Source organism: Culex quinquefasciatus, chromosome 3 (assembly GCF_015732765.1).
Source record: "Culex quinquefasciatus strain JHB chromosome 3, VPISU_Cqui_1.0_pri_paternal, whole genome shotgun sequence".
NCBI classification, from domain to species: domain Eukaryota; kingdom Metazoa; phylum Arthropoda; class Insecta; order Diptera; family Culicidae; genus Culex; species Culex quinquefasciatus.
The window spans coordinates 126,764,440-126,783,416 of record NC_051863.1 but is presented as its reverse complement, the minus strand read 5'-3'; the positions used below and the strand labels follow the sequence as shown (position 1 = coordinate 126,783,416).

The following is an 18,977-nucleotide window of genomic DNA, read 5'->3' as shown; positions in this document are numbered from 1 at the left end:
TACAGAAAAAATTGAATGACCGAAATCTCACAGAATTGCTCTGGTAAGGAGTAAGTATTTGAAATCAGTCGTAAATTTTACAATTAGTTCAAAAAGTACTCACAAGGTCCAATCAAAAGTTTTAAAAAAGATGTTTGAAGTATCATAGAATTACACATGAGAAAAATTTAAAAAAAAACTTATATGTGCTTATATTGTAGGACAGCTTTTCTTAACATACAACTAAATCAATCACAATTTCTTAGTACTAGTATGACCTTGGCTTGGGTTTTGCTTGTGATATTTAATAAATGATCCAAGAATGATTATATTTTGTCATTTTTTTTTATTTATTATATAGCTTGAAACACCCGTTCATATTTATATTATCATCTAATGATAACCTGGATCCAATTCTTTCCTAATCACTGTTATCATCCATAATCACTTCTCACTTTATTAATCTTCTACTCAAGTGCTCGACTCCCGCAACCTTTTCAGTAACAGATACCTACCTTCTCCGGTCACCTCTCCAATCAACGAGCCCCCAATTAAGGGGCCCAACGTAGATTGTTGCCTATTTCGCTGGACCCCCATCGAAACCTCCCCCTAAATCGAACGCACTGGTAGGTAAGCTCCCACAACAGAGCTGACAATCAAACGAAAACAATCATCCAACTTCAATGAATGGAGTAACCAAACCAAAAGGCAAATCAACGAACAAGAAGGGGAGGGCTGGTAAAGCAATGATGAATTGATATAATACACTTGAGAACCAGTGGGTTGCAGCACTGCACTTGGAGGAGATACTAGGCCGAAAATAGGTACACTGAAAGAGGGGTAAGGCGGGTGGGTTTAGGAAAATAAAACACAATCTTGTCATAATGATACGTTTTGAAGTATATTTCTACCCTCTGTTTCACTTAACATCTTCATTTTAACTTCTTCACTTCTTTTAAATAATCGCTCGTTAAAAATGTGTGCGTGCGTGTTTATACACGTTTATAGGATTGTTTTGAGGTTAGGATGATGATTTGATGGCGCGTTTTTAAAGTTAGGGAATGACTTCTTCATTTCACGTGTCACTTGAAGCCAAGTGCATCTTTTGGGTTGCAATCTGCGCGGCGTGATGCGTGGGTGGGTGGCGGTGACCAGTGGCCACTTTAGTGATGGTCCATATTTAGGACTGATGAAGATACGGTCGCAGTCGCGCTGAAAACGGCTTGTATGGTGCGTTCGTTTGATGACGCAAGGTAGTCTCACGAAAAACAAACATTCAGAAATGGCAAAAAAGGCAAACTCTGTTATGAGTGTTATAAACGACGACTTAATCGATATAATTATTTACAAGCCTGTAAACACGAATAACTACACGGACCAAGTCGTGAAAAGTGTTTTCTTGTAGCTGTTGCATGGAGCGGTTGGTGCTGATGGCCTCCAGATCAAGGGTCTTAGGGAGTTAGACTCGTAGACAAGCTGGTCGGTTGGGGTCGCTCTCTCACGAAGAGAGATGATGGTACCACGAGGCCCCTGTGTAGTAGAAGAAAGCAAACTCTTGGCCAGCAGGTTTAGTGTGGCGACTTGGACGGAAAACGCGGCAGGTCGGATGAAAATGTTGTTTTGGGAGATTTAAGATAAATTTAAAGAAAGGATGGAAAAATAGTTTGGTTTTAATCATCAAAAAACAACAATTTTTGAATCTTGTTTTACTGGAAAGATTTGCAATTATTTATTTATATTTTGTTCCAAGAAAAATCAGGTAATCTATTTTTTGTAAAACTCTTATATTACCTATGTTAACCTTAGAAATTTTGATCCAAATAGATACTAATGAATGGTTAAACTATGTTCAAAAAAATGATTCCACTGTTAGTATGTTTCTTACTTTTTTGGTTTGCTGAAGCATGAAAGTAAAAAAATGAACATGATTTGAGTTAAACAATACAAAACTGCAGATCAATATCAGCACTGTATTACAACTTCGTTCGTGCAGCTTTGTAATTGATGGTGCCATATTAAACAACTAAATACCTAACCTAAAAGAAGTTGAAATAAATTCGTTGTTACATTTATCACAGCAGATTTTTGAAAGTGATTTAAACATTATAAACCAAGTGATTTTAAAGCCAAAAGCGTAAGAGTAGAAATTCAAGAATACTTTTTCACCACAAAATCTTCCATCCAACACACCGCACTCTACCTAACCTCCCAGGCGGGACCATCCACTAATCGGGCTCCTAACGGATTCATAATACTTTTAAACATAACCATAATGTTCACGCGATTCGTCGGAGCTCTCACTCTTTCTTTATCCCATTCCCCGTTGCGCAAAGATCAGCCAGAATAACCAGATCTTGGAAGCCGTCGTCGAGAGTGCCATTCTGGGGTTGACGATCGTGCAGTTCGATCGTCTTGCCCCTAACCAAACTAAACTGCCACAACTTTAGCCACAGAAGCTAGATATTGCAATATCCAGCGCTGAAATTGCCGCCGAAATCGATTGTTTCAAGATTGTTGAAGTGCAGTTGTGTTACATAAGTGGAAGTACTTAGAGATAGTTTTGTGGATTCACCCTCCCCCAACGCTGGCAACACTACACCCGCGCAACCCCCGCCGCGATCAAGTCATGGGAAAAAATGGCTGGAAAAATATTGGCGATGAAAACAAAATAAATAAATTATGTGGCGCTAACTTGGTCAGTCGGTCTAAGTTGGTCGTCGTCGTCGTCGCCGTCGGTCTCGATGAAGTCGCGTTCTCTTTTCCTTTTTCTTTGCTGTGGCATCCAAACTTTGGTAGAAAAATGAAAGATTTTGCGTATAAATGCGTTTTATAAGCTAATGAATGGAAATTGGGACGGAGACTAACATTAAAGACGATTCACGGAATATGATTTAACGTTTGAGTCACCCCTCGTCAAAAGGGATCCAAGAACTGGCAACACTGGACACGACCTGTCAAAAGTACGAACCAATGTGCGAAAACTTAACAAGATTTCAAAACCATGCTGCGTCTCTACTACGAGTCTTGAGTTAGTGGTTAGTGCTTACCGACCTAGATCTACCCAAGGTATTACCGACCCCCTACGAGAGGAAAGGTACGTTAGGAATCATGTAATGGTAGCCCTGGTCATCGAGCGTATGCGAGGGAACCACTATCGTCGGAGGTAGTTTGTCCTCTGGAACCTTGTAGTTGTACCCGTCAGCCGGGGCAGCCGAGGCCACACGTGGCTGCAGCGCGGACTCCTCCGCTTCCGACTCGGACCGCGGTGCGTTGTCTTCCACGACGATCCGGAGGCCGGCGTTGTCTACTGGATAAGGCGGCAGATATCCGTTGTTTGGTCCGAACTCGTTGTTGATGTCGGCTGCGATGGTCATATCTTCCGGTGGGGATTGCGACGGGTATGGCGATCCTGGCTGTGAACTCTGACTGTCGTTTGGTCCCGATTGTGGGTACTGCTGGCTGATTTGGTTATCGGCGTCTGGTCGGCTTGACTGCTGGCCAGGTCCAGATTGTGGATTTTGCTGATTGTCTTGTGGTTGTCCGGGCTCATAATCTGGACCCTGTTGACCCGATGGTCCGGATTGTGGGTACTGGTTGTTGGAAGGGGCGCTTGGTCCACTGGGTTGTTCAGGTCGGTAGTCTTGATTTTGCTGTTGACCTGGTCCAGACTGAGGGTATTGCTGATTGACCTGGTTATCTGAGGGCGCACTTGGTCTGCTCGGTTGTTCTGGTCGGTAACTCTGGTTTTGCTGTTGTCCAAGTCCGGTTTGTGGGTACTGTTGGTTACCCTGTGGTTGTCCAGGTTCATAATCTGCACCTTGTTGACCCGTTGGTCCGGACTGAGGGTACTGTTGGCCTATCTGGTTGTCGGAAGGTGCGCTTGGTCGGCTTGGGTAGTCTTGATTTTGCTGTTGCCCGGGCCCGGATTGAGGGTATTGCTGACTTACTTGGTTATCTGAGGGTGCGCTCGGTCGAGTTGGTTGCTCTGGTTGGTAGCCCTGATTTGACTGCTGTCCAGGTCCAGATTGTGGGTACTGCTGATTATCCTGTGGTTGTCCAGGTTCGTAATCCGAGCCTTGTTGACCCGTTGGTCCAGATTGCGGGTACTGTTGATGGACCTGGTTATCGGATGGAGCGCTTGGTCGGCTTGGTTGTTCAGGTCGGTAGTCCTGGTTTTGCTGTTGCTCTGGTCCGGATTGAGGGTACTGCTGATTGACCTGGTTATCCGAGGGCGCACTTGGTCGACTCGGCTGCTCTGGTTGATAACCCTGGGTTGGCTGCTGACCAGGTCCGGATTGTGGTTGTCCAGGCTCATAATCAGAACCTTGTTGACCATTTGGTCCAGTCTGTGGGTACTGCTGACTTACCTGGTTGTCGGATGGTATGCTTGGTCGGCTTGGTTGTTCTGGTCTGTAGTCTTGATTTTGCTGATGTCCCGGTCCGGACTGTGGGTACTGCTGGTTGCCCTGTGGTTGTCCGGGTTCATAATCGGCGCCTTGTTGACCACTTGGACCAGACTGTGGATACTGCTGACCAACTTCGTTGTCGGACGGTGCGCTTGGCCGATTCGGTTGCTGTTCTCCAGGTCCAGACTGCGGATACTGCTGATTGGCTGAATTCGGAACTTGTTGACCTCCAGGTCCGGATTGCGGATACTGCTGACTGGTCGTGTTGCTTGGACGGCTGCCTGGTTGTTCTGGTTGATACGAATCCGATGTTGGTGCCGGAGGAGCTATCGAGCTAGCATCCGATGGTCGGTACTGGTTGCTAGAGTCGCCAGCATCCGGAGGAAGATATTCAGGAGCCGATGTGGAAACAGCCATTCCAGCAGGCTGCTGACCGGTGGTAGAAGGTGTCGAGTACAGTGGCTCGTTGTTTGGTCTGACCGACGACGATTGACCGGGCTGGCTATCGAATGGTTCATAGGTTGAAGATTCTGGCGCAAACGTAGACCCAGCTGAATTTGTCGGGGATCCGGTAGCAGAAGATGAATCTGGTGTGGAAGATGCTTCAGGATATCCGCTGAAAGTAGTCGATTGCTCGCTGAATCCTGGATATCCACCAGTTGTTGTTTGCTGACTAGCACTCGTGTATGCTCCGGTAGTTGTTTCTTGGCTGAATCCTGAATATCCAGCAGTTGTGGTGGAATCCTGTCCTGTACTGAACGAAGATGCAGTAGTCGTTTCTTGAACTCCGTTTGTATACCCACCGAAGGTTGTTGTTTCCTGACCCGCAACGGTGCTGGTTCCATCGACTCCGTATGGTGTGCTAGATTCATCGGTCGAGAACGGTGATTGCGTTGAGACGGTTTGATCACCGTATGGTCGCTGAGTCGATCCGTAGGTGTCCTCGGAACCCTGAGATGGACGCTGCGTTTCTGGTCGCGATGTATATGGACCTTGAGTCGATCCGTATGAATTCTCTCGTTCACTCTCCGGCTGTGGAGTGGTTTGGAAAGGTCCTTGGGTTGAGCCGTACGAGTCTTCCGGTTGTTGAGATGGTCGCAGGGTTGATCCGCCATATGGTTCTTCGGTTCCGACCGAGCTCGCTGGTGGTTCGCTGGATCCGTATGGGCCCTCAGGTTGCTGGGAAATTGGAGACGGTTTTTGGGTTGAGCCGTAGGCGCCCTGGGGTTGCTGCGAAGATGGTCCTTGGGGTTGTTGAGTCGATGAGCCGTAAGGTGCGTCGGGTTGTTGTTGCAAAGGAGTAGTAGAATCCGGCGACTCATCAGGTGGCAGATATTCCGGAGCGGAGGTTGATGCTACGAATCCACTGGTTGGGACGGGAGAGGATGCTGCAGTTGATGATGCTGTAGTTGGATATTGTTCAGGGCGCGATGAAGTGCTCGGTTCACGGGGAACGACTAGTTCTGGCAGTGGCTTTGGTGGAAGGAAAGATCCGTTGGGTTTCCGAGTCGTCGTGGAGCTTGGAGTTGTGGTTGCAAGCTCATTGATGTCAACGGGTTCTCCGATCACTTCGTTCAAATTTGGAGGTAGAATCGGTGCATTCTGATCTTCCTGGTCAATGTTCGGCTTTGTTGTTAACTGACCCTCCGGAACATTTGTCGAACTTGGGGAAGGTCTGTAAGTGCTGGAAGCAGACGAAGGGCCCTGAGAAGTACTAGAAGGTCCTTGAGAGTACCCATTGGTTCCGTCCTCAGTCGTTGGCTGAACGTCCTGTGCTTGACTGATTGGGCTCAAGCTGGACACTTGTGGGTAGCCATTAAAGTCGGTAGTTCCGGTTGGTCTGAAGTCTTCTAGGGTTGATGATGGTACTGGCGAGGCAGTGGAGCTCTGTGGTCCGTAACTGTCTTGAGGTCGTCCTTCAGTCCCACTGTCAATAGGTCCCTGAGTTGATCCCTGTGGTTGGTAAGAGTCCTGAGAAGATGGCGATGCCGTGGTCGTAGATCCTTGAGGGGCGTAGCTGTCTTGTGGTTTTTCTTGATTGTCGCTATCGCTAGGTCTTTGAGTTGATCCTTGTGGTTGGTAAGAGTCATTAGTATATGGTGCAATTGTTGAAGAACCTTGTGGAGCATAGCTGTCTGGCGTCGATCCGTAGATGTCTTCACGCTCGTTGGCTGGTTGTGGCGTTGATCCGTCAGGTTGTTGTGATGGTCGAAGGGTTGATCCACCGTATGGACCATCAGAGATCGAAGCAGGTCGTTGGGTTGTTCCGAATGAACTTGGAGATGGTTCGCTCGAGCCGTAAGGACCTTCCGGTTGCTGAGAAGGACGTTGCGTTGATTCTTGTGGACGTTGAGTTGGCCGTTGGGTTGAGGTAGTTTGGGAATCTTGGACGACTGATACTGGAATCCCAGTTTGTTGTGTTTGAGGAGTTGGATATTTGTAAGAGGCTTCCGTACTGGATGGGCGTTGAGAGCTAGGAGTTACTGATTCAGGTCCTTGCTCGAAAGGAGGTAGGTATTCCGGAGCTTGCGTTGATACTGGTTTGATCAAGTTGGCATCCGGATTAAACGGAAAATCGAATGGATCCACTGGTTTAATGGGCAGTGGGACTGCTGGCTTTTCATAAGTGTAACCTTGTTCTGCTGTGTTTCTTTTGAACGGAGATGGTTTCGAGTTCCTAAAGGTTCTATTACCGTTACCAACCCGATTTCCTACCGCTGGGTCCTTCTTCCGTTGCGTCGTGGGTGACCTGGCATCAAGGGCATTGATCTCAGTTCCGTTGAACGCGGTAAGGTAATTGAACACATCAAACTCCTTGTCGGAAGCCTTTCGTGCCTCTATCTCCGTGCTGTTCCCCAACTTTGCCAGGTAGTCCAGTGGATGAAACGATCTGTCGTTCCTCTGCTGCCGAGTTTGCTTCTGCCTCAAAATGTGTGAAACGTCGGGTCGGCCTAACCCGTGCGTCACCAGGCAGGCCGCTATCAGCAGTTTCAACATCTGGAATTAGACCAAGAAGCAACAAAGCTCAAATTATCAAGCGAGAACTTTAACCTCAGCCATAAAACTAAAACTAAACTCCCGTGGCCACCACTCTTGACTAAGCCGATGTGCATCTTCTGGGTCACACCAAACCGTACAATTGATGAACGGTTTTCCCATGAGATAGTTCGGCCACCGATCTCCCCTTCACCGACCGGCCACCGATCAAGAAGTAATTTCCAACCACCACGGTCCACCGGGGCGGTGTGAAGTGTGGGCTTCAATTAATGATCATTTTCGATTCGAGCAACCGCGGAGACCCTGTGAGGTGCGCTTCTGAAGAGTAACTAGACATAAAACTCCCAACAACGGTCGTACGGCCAACATTGCCATTATGCATTTCGCCTGGGAGAAAGATTGACGGACGCTGATGGTGGTCGGACCGGTGGACGGTGCCCTCCCGAGGCAAAGTCGCGAAAAAATCGCGAAGAAAACTCTGCCAAAGTGCAAGAAGGTACCCGGTGGTATGCAACTTTGCAGCATAAAGTGATTCTCTGGCATGGTGGACATTATTTTCCTTATCCTTTATTATTGACTGAATTCCCCAGGAAATGTTTTCCGTTTCCGGTTTTATCGTTATCCATTTTTATCCAAAGCAAAATATAGGAATTCTTAAACATGCAACTCCTTTTAATATGAAAGAGAAACTTTTTTTTTTTTTTTTTGAGAGTCATTTTAAGAGTTTATCATTGTAATTTTTTAAAAGGTCTAATAAAGATTTTTTTTTCATTTTGGGTATTTTTTTAAACCGCCTCGAGTCAAGGATATTCAAAAACACAAAAAAAAAACATTTGAAAGCTGCTGTTTTTTGTAAATTCAAACATTTTTAAGCTACTTTATCTGGTTTCAGCATGTGTTTAAAATAAGAAGGTAGTTTTCATCAAGCCTGAATATTTTTTGAAATATGAGAAAGGTGTGTCCCATAAGGTTTCCAGATTTTAATGTATACAAACAATTCATTTCAACTTTTTTATTACATCAACTAGGTTTGAGAATCTTGATTTTAAGTCCAATTGATTCAATGAATTCTTTGTTATTGAATAAATTATTAAAAGAACTGCATAAATGAGATTGATTATAAGTAAGCATTTCGGGATCAATACCTATATTGAATGTTAAGAATTTAAATTAGATGCAAATAATCAAATAAATTACATATGTACAGATCATCAAATTTATGAAACAAAAATATTTGAGACCAAAAAGAGAAAATTAAAATAAATTTATTCGGCTTCCCATGGCTTTGATGATTTGAAAGTGTTTGCAGAACATCTATGTTTTCGACAAAAAAGACATTTATTTTTGGCGCAAAACTTTACAGCTCCCAGAGAAATGCACCGCACAGCATAACATTCAAGGCAGAGGTACCTGGGCTGACGATATTTGAGTGATCGTTTTGTTTTTTGAACCCCCCTCGTCTAAAACACGGGGTGGTGCAAGCAACTAAGAGAGTGGACCGAGGCATTTGAGGGAGATGGTTATCACCTCATCTGGCCAGCTGCTTTTGGCAAGGGCATGCCCTCGTTTGAAGGAGTGGGCTCGGGGTTTGTGCGAACCAACGTCAGAACCGCCGCCAGGTTTTAAAATTTGATTGTAATTAATTTAGCGGATGGCACGCGCGATCCACACGATAATGATCCCAGCGAGAAAGGGGCTGTCAAAGCAGCGCGCGAGATTTTGGCGGCAATCGTGACGGTTCGAGCCCTCCACTTTTAGATTGTGTAAGCTCGCTTTATACTCATTTGGTGAGTGTGAAGATATGAACACGATTGTCACGCAATCAATCGAAGAGCCTTAATCAGAAGCAGTTGAAACGATTTAGCACAAAGTAGCAAAAGTGCAGTTCGATTCAACAACCCTCATGACGTGATGGAGAAGCACTATACTTCAAACTGGTGTCAACAACTTGCTGCTAGTTCTGAACGAGAATCTTCAGCTGGATGGAGATGCAATGGGCTTGAAACAGATTTTGAAGTATCTGTACCCCTTCAAGCAATAAGTTTATTATCTTGCACTTTTGGCTCTGCACAACACCATGAAAGTACTTTAGACGACGCATTGACATTTTCTGAGAAGGTCTCAAGAGATTCTCATTAGAGAGTGCTTTGATAAAAAAAACGTAAACCTGTAATTGTTGCGAATAAGATCGGTTTAGAATTTGTTGGAGCAAAATGCTGATGACTACAACAAATAACAGAAAATATATATAGTCCTTTCAATATTTTTATTGAAGTCTTGCTCTATTTTTTTTTTCCTCACAAACTTATTTTTATTAGGTTCATTTAGGTGCTGAGACCAAGTTAGGTCCGGGAATCTACATTTTGAAATTAAATCTAAAAATAATTAAACATCAAACAAAACAACTGTGGACAACGCCGAGTTCACTGCGAGGTTCTTGGCGACTTCCTTAAAGAAAGGTATCAAGGAAGTCGCCAAGAACCTTGCTCTATATACTCTACATACATAATTGACGTGAGAGTTCCAGATTTTCAAGTGAAAATGGCGTTAAGAATGGTGCACGCCCAAAATGTCAAAATCGCACAGTGGTACTAACATGAGAAAAAAATGTGTGTGGTTGTCATGCCATGGCACACTTTTTTGTAATGTTGGTACCACTGCGTGATTTTGCCATTTTGGGCGTGCACCATTCGTAACGTCGTCTTCGCTTAAAAATCTGGATACATTTTCTGAAAATATTACTAAAAGTGCTTACTGTTCTCATTTTCCCCACGTAGTAGAACCCCTTAATGTTGATATGGAACAAACTTAGTCCAACTATGATTTAGTGTCAAAAGAATAGTTATTATTATCATCGATATTTTGAACTCGTTTTAGAAAGGTCTGTCAGTAACCTATAAAATGTTACACACTCAGATTTTTTTGCCGAACTTCGGCAGAAATCTGCCCAAAACCAGAACAACATATCGCTCGGCAGAAATAAATGTCGAGTCTCGGCAAATTATGAGTCAACTGCCGAATAATTAGCGAAAAATGACTGTTAATTTGTTAATTTGCATTTTATAGAATATAGGGGAGAGTGGGGAGACTTGATCCCCTTTTTTGTATCACACATAACTCTGTCAATTTCTGACAAAACTATGATCTTTTTGCATGAATTGAAAGCTTAAACATTCAACTATGTTTGGCTGATAAGGGTATTTCATCAGATAAACTCTTCGAATAATGCCAAGCCTTTTAAAAAAATATTTCAAACCGGCATTTTCAAAATGTTGGGGGTAATTTGATCCCCCTTTCAACATTTTGAAAAAATCTTAAGCAAAAGTTTCTAATTCATCCAAACTTTTAATTTTCTATAAGATACAGCAATTTCACATTAAACCTGTACGTTTGTGTTCAAAATATAACAAGTTTAGCATGTAAAATATTTAAAAACTTAAAATTTTCTTTTTTAGACCAAAATTGAGCATGTTTACAAAAGCTGGTAATTTTTGTTTACAAAACTTTTGAAAAATGGTTCAAACTGCAGTTAGTTATGTACAACTATACCAAAGGAAACTATGAACGAAAACCCAGCCAAATTATTTAATCTTGAGGCTGATTCCAGTGACTGTAAAAATGCAGGGATCAAGTCTCCCTTAACGCACTTTTTTAAACAATTGATTGTAAAAATAGTATGACGATAAATTTAACGTCAAATGCGTAAGGGTTTTGGAGTTGATATGTTTATCAAACAATTCATGTATAAAAAATATTTTTTTGAATTTTTTTTGAGTGTTTTCTATACATATCAAAACAAAGAAAAAAGATCTGTTGGAAGTTTTTAGCAGCACTTCTTAGAAAAATGTGTGTAACTCATTCCAAACATTTTTTTATTTTTTTCTTTGTTTTCTACAATGAGTTTTAGTCAATTTCGCACAACTTTCTAGAACAAAGCTAATTGTTTTACCCACATGCTGACGAGATACAGGCTTGGGATCAAGTGTCCCCGGGGATCAAGTCTCCCCACTCTCCCCTACTGCAGTTATAATCCCGAAAAATATCAGTTTACTCGTTAAGTTATGGAAACAGACTGAAATATTTACAGTCAAATGTAAATTGAACAGGCAGTTTTTGTAGATTTTGCTCCGTTTGTTCTGGAGGTCGCATCGAGGTGTTTTGATTTGGACGAAACTTTCAACGTTTGTTCGTCTATAAATGAGATGCACCCATGCCAAATATGAGCGATCTACGACAAAATGAAGTGGTGTAAAACGAGCATTTTAATGAGGTCCAAAAACATAATAAAATAATCTTTAAATTTCTCTCATTTGCGTAAAACTAGATCAATTTCAATTTCCTAGTTGACATCATTAAATAATAATTTAAGTGACCGTCGTAAAGAGTATAATTTTAATTAAAGAAAACATTCTAATAATGTTTAAATTCACCATTACAAATATTTTTTTCTAAAAGTTTTTGGTCATGCACTTGTTTTCCCCCAATATGAGCCAATCTGGATTTGTAATCTTCAAATTGTCATATCTCAGTTGCTGTTGAAATATTCAATCGTGAGCTATATGTAGCCCCATGTTACAGTGCTCGATTTCTTTTTCTAAGGACTTCTATTACACATTTTCAAAACAAAATTGTATTAAAGTGTTGTTTAAAGTGTCGATGTTTGCATATATTTCCCATGGACAAAAATGCCAAGCAAAAAGAAACGCAAGGCAAATTTTGTGGCAAACTTTATCAACTCAAAAATAATAAATACGCTTATAGACATTGATGCAAACAAGGACAATGCTCAAGAGCGAAAACAAAAAAAAATATTTCCATAAAAAAATGTCTGTCACTTTTATTTTGCATTTCTGTTTTCAAAGAAATGTCTTTCCTGCCATCTTCATTCAAATTTGAAGAACTAAGAAAACAATATTTTACAAACACATTTCACTCATGTTTGCTATAGAGGAGAAAAGCAACTCGCGACAAAATTTTGAGGCTAGGAATTTTGACAGGTATGATTTTCATAAAGTATTCGCCTCCTTTTCTCTCCCACAGAAAACCTGGGAACGAGGTAGCTGTCAAACTAGGCCAAAATGTTAAAGTCACTCACAAAATGAACTTTGAGTGATTTGAGTTCATTTCTGACGTCACGATTTTTTCCTCTATAGAGTTCATTTCTGACGTCACGATTTTTTCCTCTATAGAGGAAAAAATCGTGACGTCAGAAATGAACTCAAATCACTCAAAGTTCATTTTGTGAGTGACTTTCTGACGTCACGTCTATAGAGGAAAAAATCGTGACGTCAGAAATGAACTCAAATCACTCAAAGTTCATTTTGTGAGTGACTTTAACATTTTGACCTAGTTTGACAGCTACCTCGTTCCCAGGTTTTCTGTGGGAGAGAAAAGGAGGCGAATACTTTATGAAAATCATACCTGTCAAAATTCCTAGCCTCAAAATTTTGTCGCGAGTTGTTTTTCTCCTCTATACCGTTAGTTTTCTACGAACGAGCATAATAAGTTAAAAGAGTTTTCAAAACAAGCAAACTTTGATGGTTTTCAGTTTGCTTGAAACATGCATTTTATAACAATATACTCCAATTTGAAAACTGACGTGTATATCTGGAGTTTTTTTTTAAAAGGTCCAATAAACCAAATTTCCAGTTTTTGCTTTTTGGGTGTTTTTAGAACCGCCCTGAGTCAGGGGTATTGAAAAACACCCAAAAAGCAAAAACTGAAAATTTGGTTTATTGGTCCTTTTCAAAAAAAAACTCCAGATATCTTAAATGTTCAGTTATCAAAACATGAAAATTATTTTTTTTAAGTATTAAGCATGTTCAAATATTTTACATAAAATGTCAGTATTAAATTACTCACATTTTATTATTGACCAATTTATGAAAATGATGAATAATAATTACAATTAAAACTCCAAAAATTGCTCTACATACATTTGAACTTACTTGAAACAAGTCAAGATGAGATCAAAATAAAGGATTCCGAATATTCATGGCACATATAGACTTACTAAAAATTTGACTAGAGACTTTCATCTATTTTTTTTTTTTTTTTTGATGTTGTGTTGAGAAGAGTATATTCTTGGAATATGACCAAGAAAATAATTATTGGATCCATTAACCCATTTATTTAAGCAACGATTGAACGCATAGGTCAAAACTGCCAGAAATAAAGAATAAACAACATTAAACCATGTTAAGAATTAGAATATAGCAGTCTTGTGGAAAACATATTATGTAAAAAACATTTCAACCCAAAAATCATTCACTTTGTTATGCTTGTTCAAAATGCTGCAATAGTGTACAAATAATCAATTTTTCATGCTAAAAAATTTCTCACAGGCAAAATTTCAACTTTTCAAAACATCACTCGACCCAAAAATAACCTGCTCAATCAAGTCACGCCATCAAATTCACTTGTCAATTTCGCACCAAAAAAAAGCCAGCTTTAATCTCGCACTTTTGCGCAAGAATTCGCAATGCTAGGCAGAAAAAAAAATATGCGATAGTCAATCCCAAACCAAAAAACTCCCGCGCACCACAAAACGTGACATTTCATCAAGCGTTTCGAACATTCCACACTTAATTAGCTACCACGCGCTGTGACTGCAAGCAGCGCTGCAACAATTTTTGATTTATTGTCCACTGTTCATTAAGCTTTGAACCGCTAGCTCTCCTCTCTCCCAGTCTAACCTCATTTCACACCAAAAACTGCACAGGGACAAATGAGACTGCGGGGGCGTTTTGCCCAAAAATGGTGTTCCTAAGTAGATGACGACGAGTTTGAAGGAGGGAAAACCGCAAATTGTGTGCACTTTCTGAAGTTTTGTTCCAAAGGGACATTAGGGTGGATCACGTTTCAGTTTGTGTTCATGGCTTTATTTGAATTTTAATCAGGTATTGTAACATAAATTACCTAGCAAACTTAATTCTAGTTAAAGCTTTCAACATTAAAAAAGAGCAATAATAATACATAAAACTCACTTGATTTATTATGTTATTTTCATCAAATTTCAAAGGTACAAACTTTGTCATAATCACAAAAGATTGCTCTTTATTGTCTTTTGGTCATAGTTTTGAGACACAGAAAAGTAATATTTTTGTCGTGATGTAAAAATTAATCTACGTTCTACTTTCGAACAATGAAATGACAAAATCTATCTTTTTTATTTAATATGCAAATCTCTCAAATGTAAACATTCGGTGTAAGATGAACTGAATATTTTCATCTGGTGGATTGGACTACTTAGGGAAAAAAGCTAAAAATGTCGATCAGAACAAAACGAAACCTAGTTGCATTTTGCATAAGAGGCACACGGTGTGTTTTTTAGAACAAGCTAATGATAAAAAAAATCGGTATGTCTGATATTTGGCACCGTGAAAGAATGGAGGGCTTTTATTAATTTGATTTGGTTAACCGCGGTGGATTTTCTTGAAATAATTCGAACTGTCAAAAATCCACCAAAGCATCTACCACATTGATCGCAAAAAAAAATCTGTGGTAGAAAAATATCCACCGGTAGATGCTTTGGGGAATTTTTGACAGTTCGAATTATTTCAAGAAAATCCACCGCGGTTAGCCAAATCAAATTAACAAAAACCCTTGGCTCTTTCCCGACATTTTGCGGGGTATACCGAAATATTTCATCGGGGGGTCTAGAGTAACTTTTTTTTTTGAAGATTATTTTTCGATTTTATGGGATATTTGTTCAAATAAGTCACAGAAAATAGGTGCATTCATGTTGATATCACTCAACCTTCTTATTAATATGCCTTGGAAACTCTAACCAACTACATTTGACCAATATTTGACCTCCAATAAAAAAAAATCGAACCAAATTTACCAGATTTCTAATATTCTTTGAAATTACTCTAAAATCCAAGCTTGAAACCCCGATACGACCGAAAATAAATCTTTTCTTTGTACAATTTGTAATGAAAATACAGCAAAATATTGCCCGGATACGAATTTGAGTATTAAACAATGCAAAATATAGATTATTAAATAAATAAGCTTTCAATCCTCTGCCACATCACACTATTTCATTTTTAAACATTTTAAAATCAATCACATTGTAGAAAATAGTTTTCTGAACAAGTTCCATAAAATGTTTCAGTTTTGGTTCAATATAAGCTGAGATATGCCCAATTTCCTGAAATAAATAGTGCCTTTCTCCAAAATTTCTTAATTTAATTACCTTTCACATGATGGGCACTGCCTACTAAGATATTGTTTATGATGATAATATTTTACTAAAAAATAGAAATTATAACAAGTTTTGATGAAATTCATGAAAATTATTCTATAGCATTCATTACAAAACTTAGTAGGCAGTGCCCATCAAGTGAAAGGTAAATAAATTAAGAAATTTTGGAGAAAGGCACTATTTATTTCAGGAAATTGGGCATATCTCTGCTTATATTGAACCAAAACTGATCCTTTTTAATGGAACTTGTTCAGAAAACTGTTTTCTACAATGTGATTGATTCTAAAATGTTTTAAAATGTAATTGTGTAATGTGGCAGAGGATTGAAAAAATAATTTTCGGAACCTTTTGGCTAATAAACAGCTTATTAAATAAATAATCTATGTTTTGCATTGTTTAATGCTCAAATTTGTATCTGGGCAATGTGTTGCTGTAATTTCATGACAAATTGTACAAAGAAAAGATTTACTTTCGGTCGTATCGGGGTTTCCAGCTTGGATTTTGGGGTAATTTCGAAGAAAGCTAGAAATCTGGTAAATTTGGTTCGAATTTTGTTATTGGAGGTCAAATATTGGTCAAATATAGTTCGTTAGTGTCCCCAAGGCATATTAATAAGAAATTTGAGTGATATCAACATGAATGCACCTATTTTCTGTGAGTTTTTTGAACAAATATCCCATAAAATCGAAAAATGATCTTCAAAAAAAAGTTGCTCTAGACCCCTCGACGAAATATTTCGGTATACCCCGCAAAATGTCGGGAGCAAGCCCTTCTTTCACGGTGCCAGAAATCAGACATATCGATTTTTTTATCTTTGAAGTCTCGAAAAAATACACCGGGGGCACTATGCAATTTGTGAACCTTTGAAAATCTGTATTTTGAGAAGGGATTTTCTGATCGATTTGGCTTTTTCGGCAAAGTTGTATGTTTTTATTAGGACTTTTCAGCAAAACATGCCCACGGAGAAACACATGTTCTATAAGTCTTTTAAACACTTAAAGTGTTTATTGATATATTTTAAAGGAGCTCAAAAAAGCATTTTCAACTCTACGTTAAAGGTGGTGCAGAATCGGGTACCGAAATCATGCACTTTTGAAAAAAAAGAAATTTAAAAAAGGAAAATAAATGCCGAAAAAAATTTCAAACATACTTTTTAAATGCAAAATAAAATTTGAAGTAGAATATGACTCTATTTATTTTTTTTCTGTGAAGTAAATCGAATTTTAGTTAAATGCGTGTAATTCGAAAAATATTTTTTTATTCAAAAATACTTCATGCAAAAAAACCTTTGAAAAAAAAACAATTTGAAAATCAATGTCCTACTATTGTCATGTTTTGACCTTGTTGATCGAACTGCTGGATGTTGAGATACAGCCTATTAAATTATGTTGTGTCACCTAATAAGCTCCCAATCTTCAACTCGCGATATTTTGGAAAATATTGGTTCGATATGTTAAAAAATAAAACCATCAAGAAATTTTCTGCTTTTCAAAAAAAATACCTCCTTAGACTCTGACCCAAAAAACACTATCAAATTTTTTGAAGATTAAATACTTTATACAGCAAAACATAAACTGACTCTAAAAAAACGGACATTTTAATAAAATTAATTTAGGCACTTAGGCTTTAACCGTTACCTTTGCCCTCACAAGCATATTTCGATTCAGAAATAAAAGCTACACAATTGTGAAATAATTCTTATAAAAAGGATAACAATTTCGAAAATGTTGAAAACGAGATAAATTGAATTGAATGCGGAACAACTCTGAAGTTTTTCTAAAGGTCCATTATATATTTTTTTATTTTCTTTGGGTGTTTTTGAATACTCCTTACTCAAGACGGTTTCAAAAACAACAAAGAAAAGAATAAATAAATTATTGATTGGACTTTTAAAAACACTCTAGAATTTAATTTTAATTTCCATAGTTTTTTAAAACCACACTACCTACAGTTTTCCACTCGAAGTGATAATTAAAAACCTAAAAACTTCCACAAATCCAACATTGCAAGTTTTATAAACATAGTTTTATAAACAGTCTATCTGATGATCAACAGATTTATAAATATCCAGTTGCTCCATCGTAAGTGATCATCATTTTAATTGTTTTTGTTGCACGGTTGTATTAAGGTATTTGTCAAGTATTTGTCAAACATTCATTTTCCTTGTCAATTAGAATACTTTTCACCTTTTTTGAAACTTTGCGTTTTTTGAGTCCAAATATATACAAAGTTGCACTTGAATCAATAAATAGTTCGTTCTCTCCATATTAACACGACCACGAACCACCCTAATGTCACAAACACTCAGCATCCCATGTGTTCCCGTAACGAGCATCTTCTTCAAACAGCCCAATCTCTGCAACCAGATAAACGACAGGAGGAGGTATCCTCCGCACTATCACCACATCACACCGCACAGCGCAGCATAATGCAACGCTGCAAAAGGTCATCACTGCGGCAGAAGACACCACCGCCGACGCGACAAACCTCAACCTCTCAACGGCCGAGACGTCTTCAACCGCGCGATGACATAATTCCAAAGTGGCTAAAAATTTGCAGGCCTCCCCGCGCCGATCTGTGGCCAACTTCTGGCAACACCACAACACGACACACGATCACCACCGCATAATGGGTCTGGTGGGTATCTTCCCGACTCCGGGGTCCCAGGGAACGTCATAGCTGGTTGGCCATAGCCGTCCCCTCCCCGACATGGTCGTTCACGCACAGCTTCGGTGGGACTTTCTCAGGCCCCAGTTCTTCCGCGGCACGCGGGTCATTTGTGACCAGGTTGGGAGAGATAGATCATAGAGATCAGTCAGTCTCCGATGATCGTTACGTAACGTGGAGTTGCTCTCTGCAGCATAACTGCAGCAGGTCACAAAAAATAACGGTATCGTATGCACATTTGCGAAGGAGAGTTTTTTTTTTTTTTTTTTGCGCTAAAGTGATCTCCATTATTCACCACCTTCACACGGACCCACGAGTTCAGATCAATTGGGATCAACGGCACTCACCATTGCGCGTCAAGCCGCGGAGTTCACACGCCAAGAAGGAAGCCACCACTAAGCACCACCAAGTCAACTGGTTCGACCTTTGGGTTCACCACCACAATGTCCTCTCCAAACAGTCCTTAGTCACTTGAGGATAATCCAAGATCTTCACCGTAACACCCCTCGGTAACACTATAACGCACTCTTCACACTTCCAAAACACCAAGTCCTTGTTCTACTCCAGTAAAAGTGATGTCCAGGAACTTCCCAAGAATTGTTCTACCGCGTATACGTACGCAAGCCCGTTCAGAGAGCTTCGCGAGAGACCGATCTCAACTCGATCAAACAATTACGGCGAATGAAGTTTAGGATCCATCAATCGACGTTACTTATATA

The 18,977-nt window shown here is 39.9% G+C and overlaps 1 protein-coding gene across 1 annotated transcript; it reads right to left on the bottom strand.

Moving 5' to 3' along the window:
• Positions 1 to 875: 875 nt before the first annotated feature.
• LOC6047304 (trithorax group protein osa) lies at positions 876 to 18,922 on the bottom strand. Its single transcript, XM_038264803.1, has 2 exons — positions 18,606 to 18,922; positions 876 to 7,382 (listed from the first exon to the last, which is right to left on the bottom strand). Exons 1-2 carry the CDS (start codon positions 18,606 to 18,608, stop codon positions 3,060 to 3,062), a joined length of 4,326 nt encoding a protein of 1,441 aa, XP_038120731.1. The 5' UTR covers positions 18,609 to 18,922; the 3' UTR covers positions 876 to 3,059.
• Positions 18,923 to 18,977: the final 55 nt, after the last annotated feature.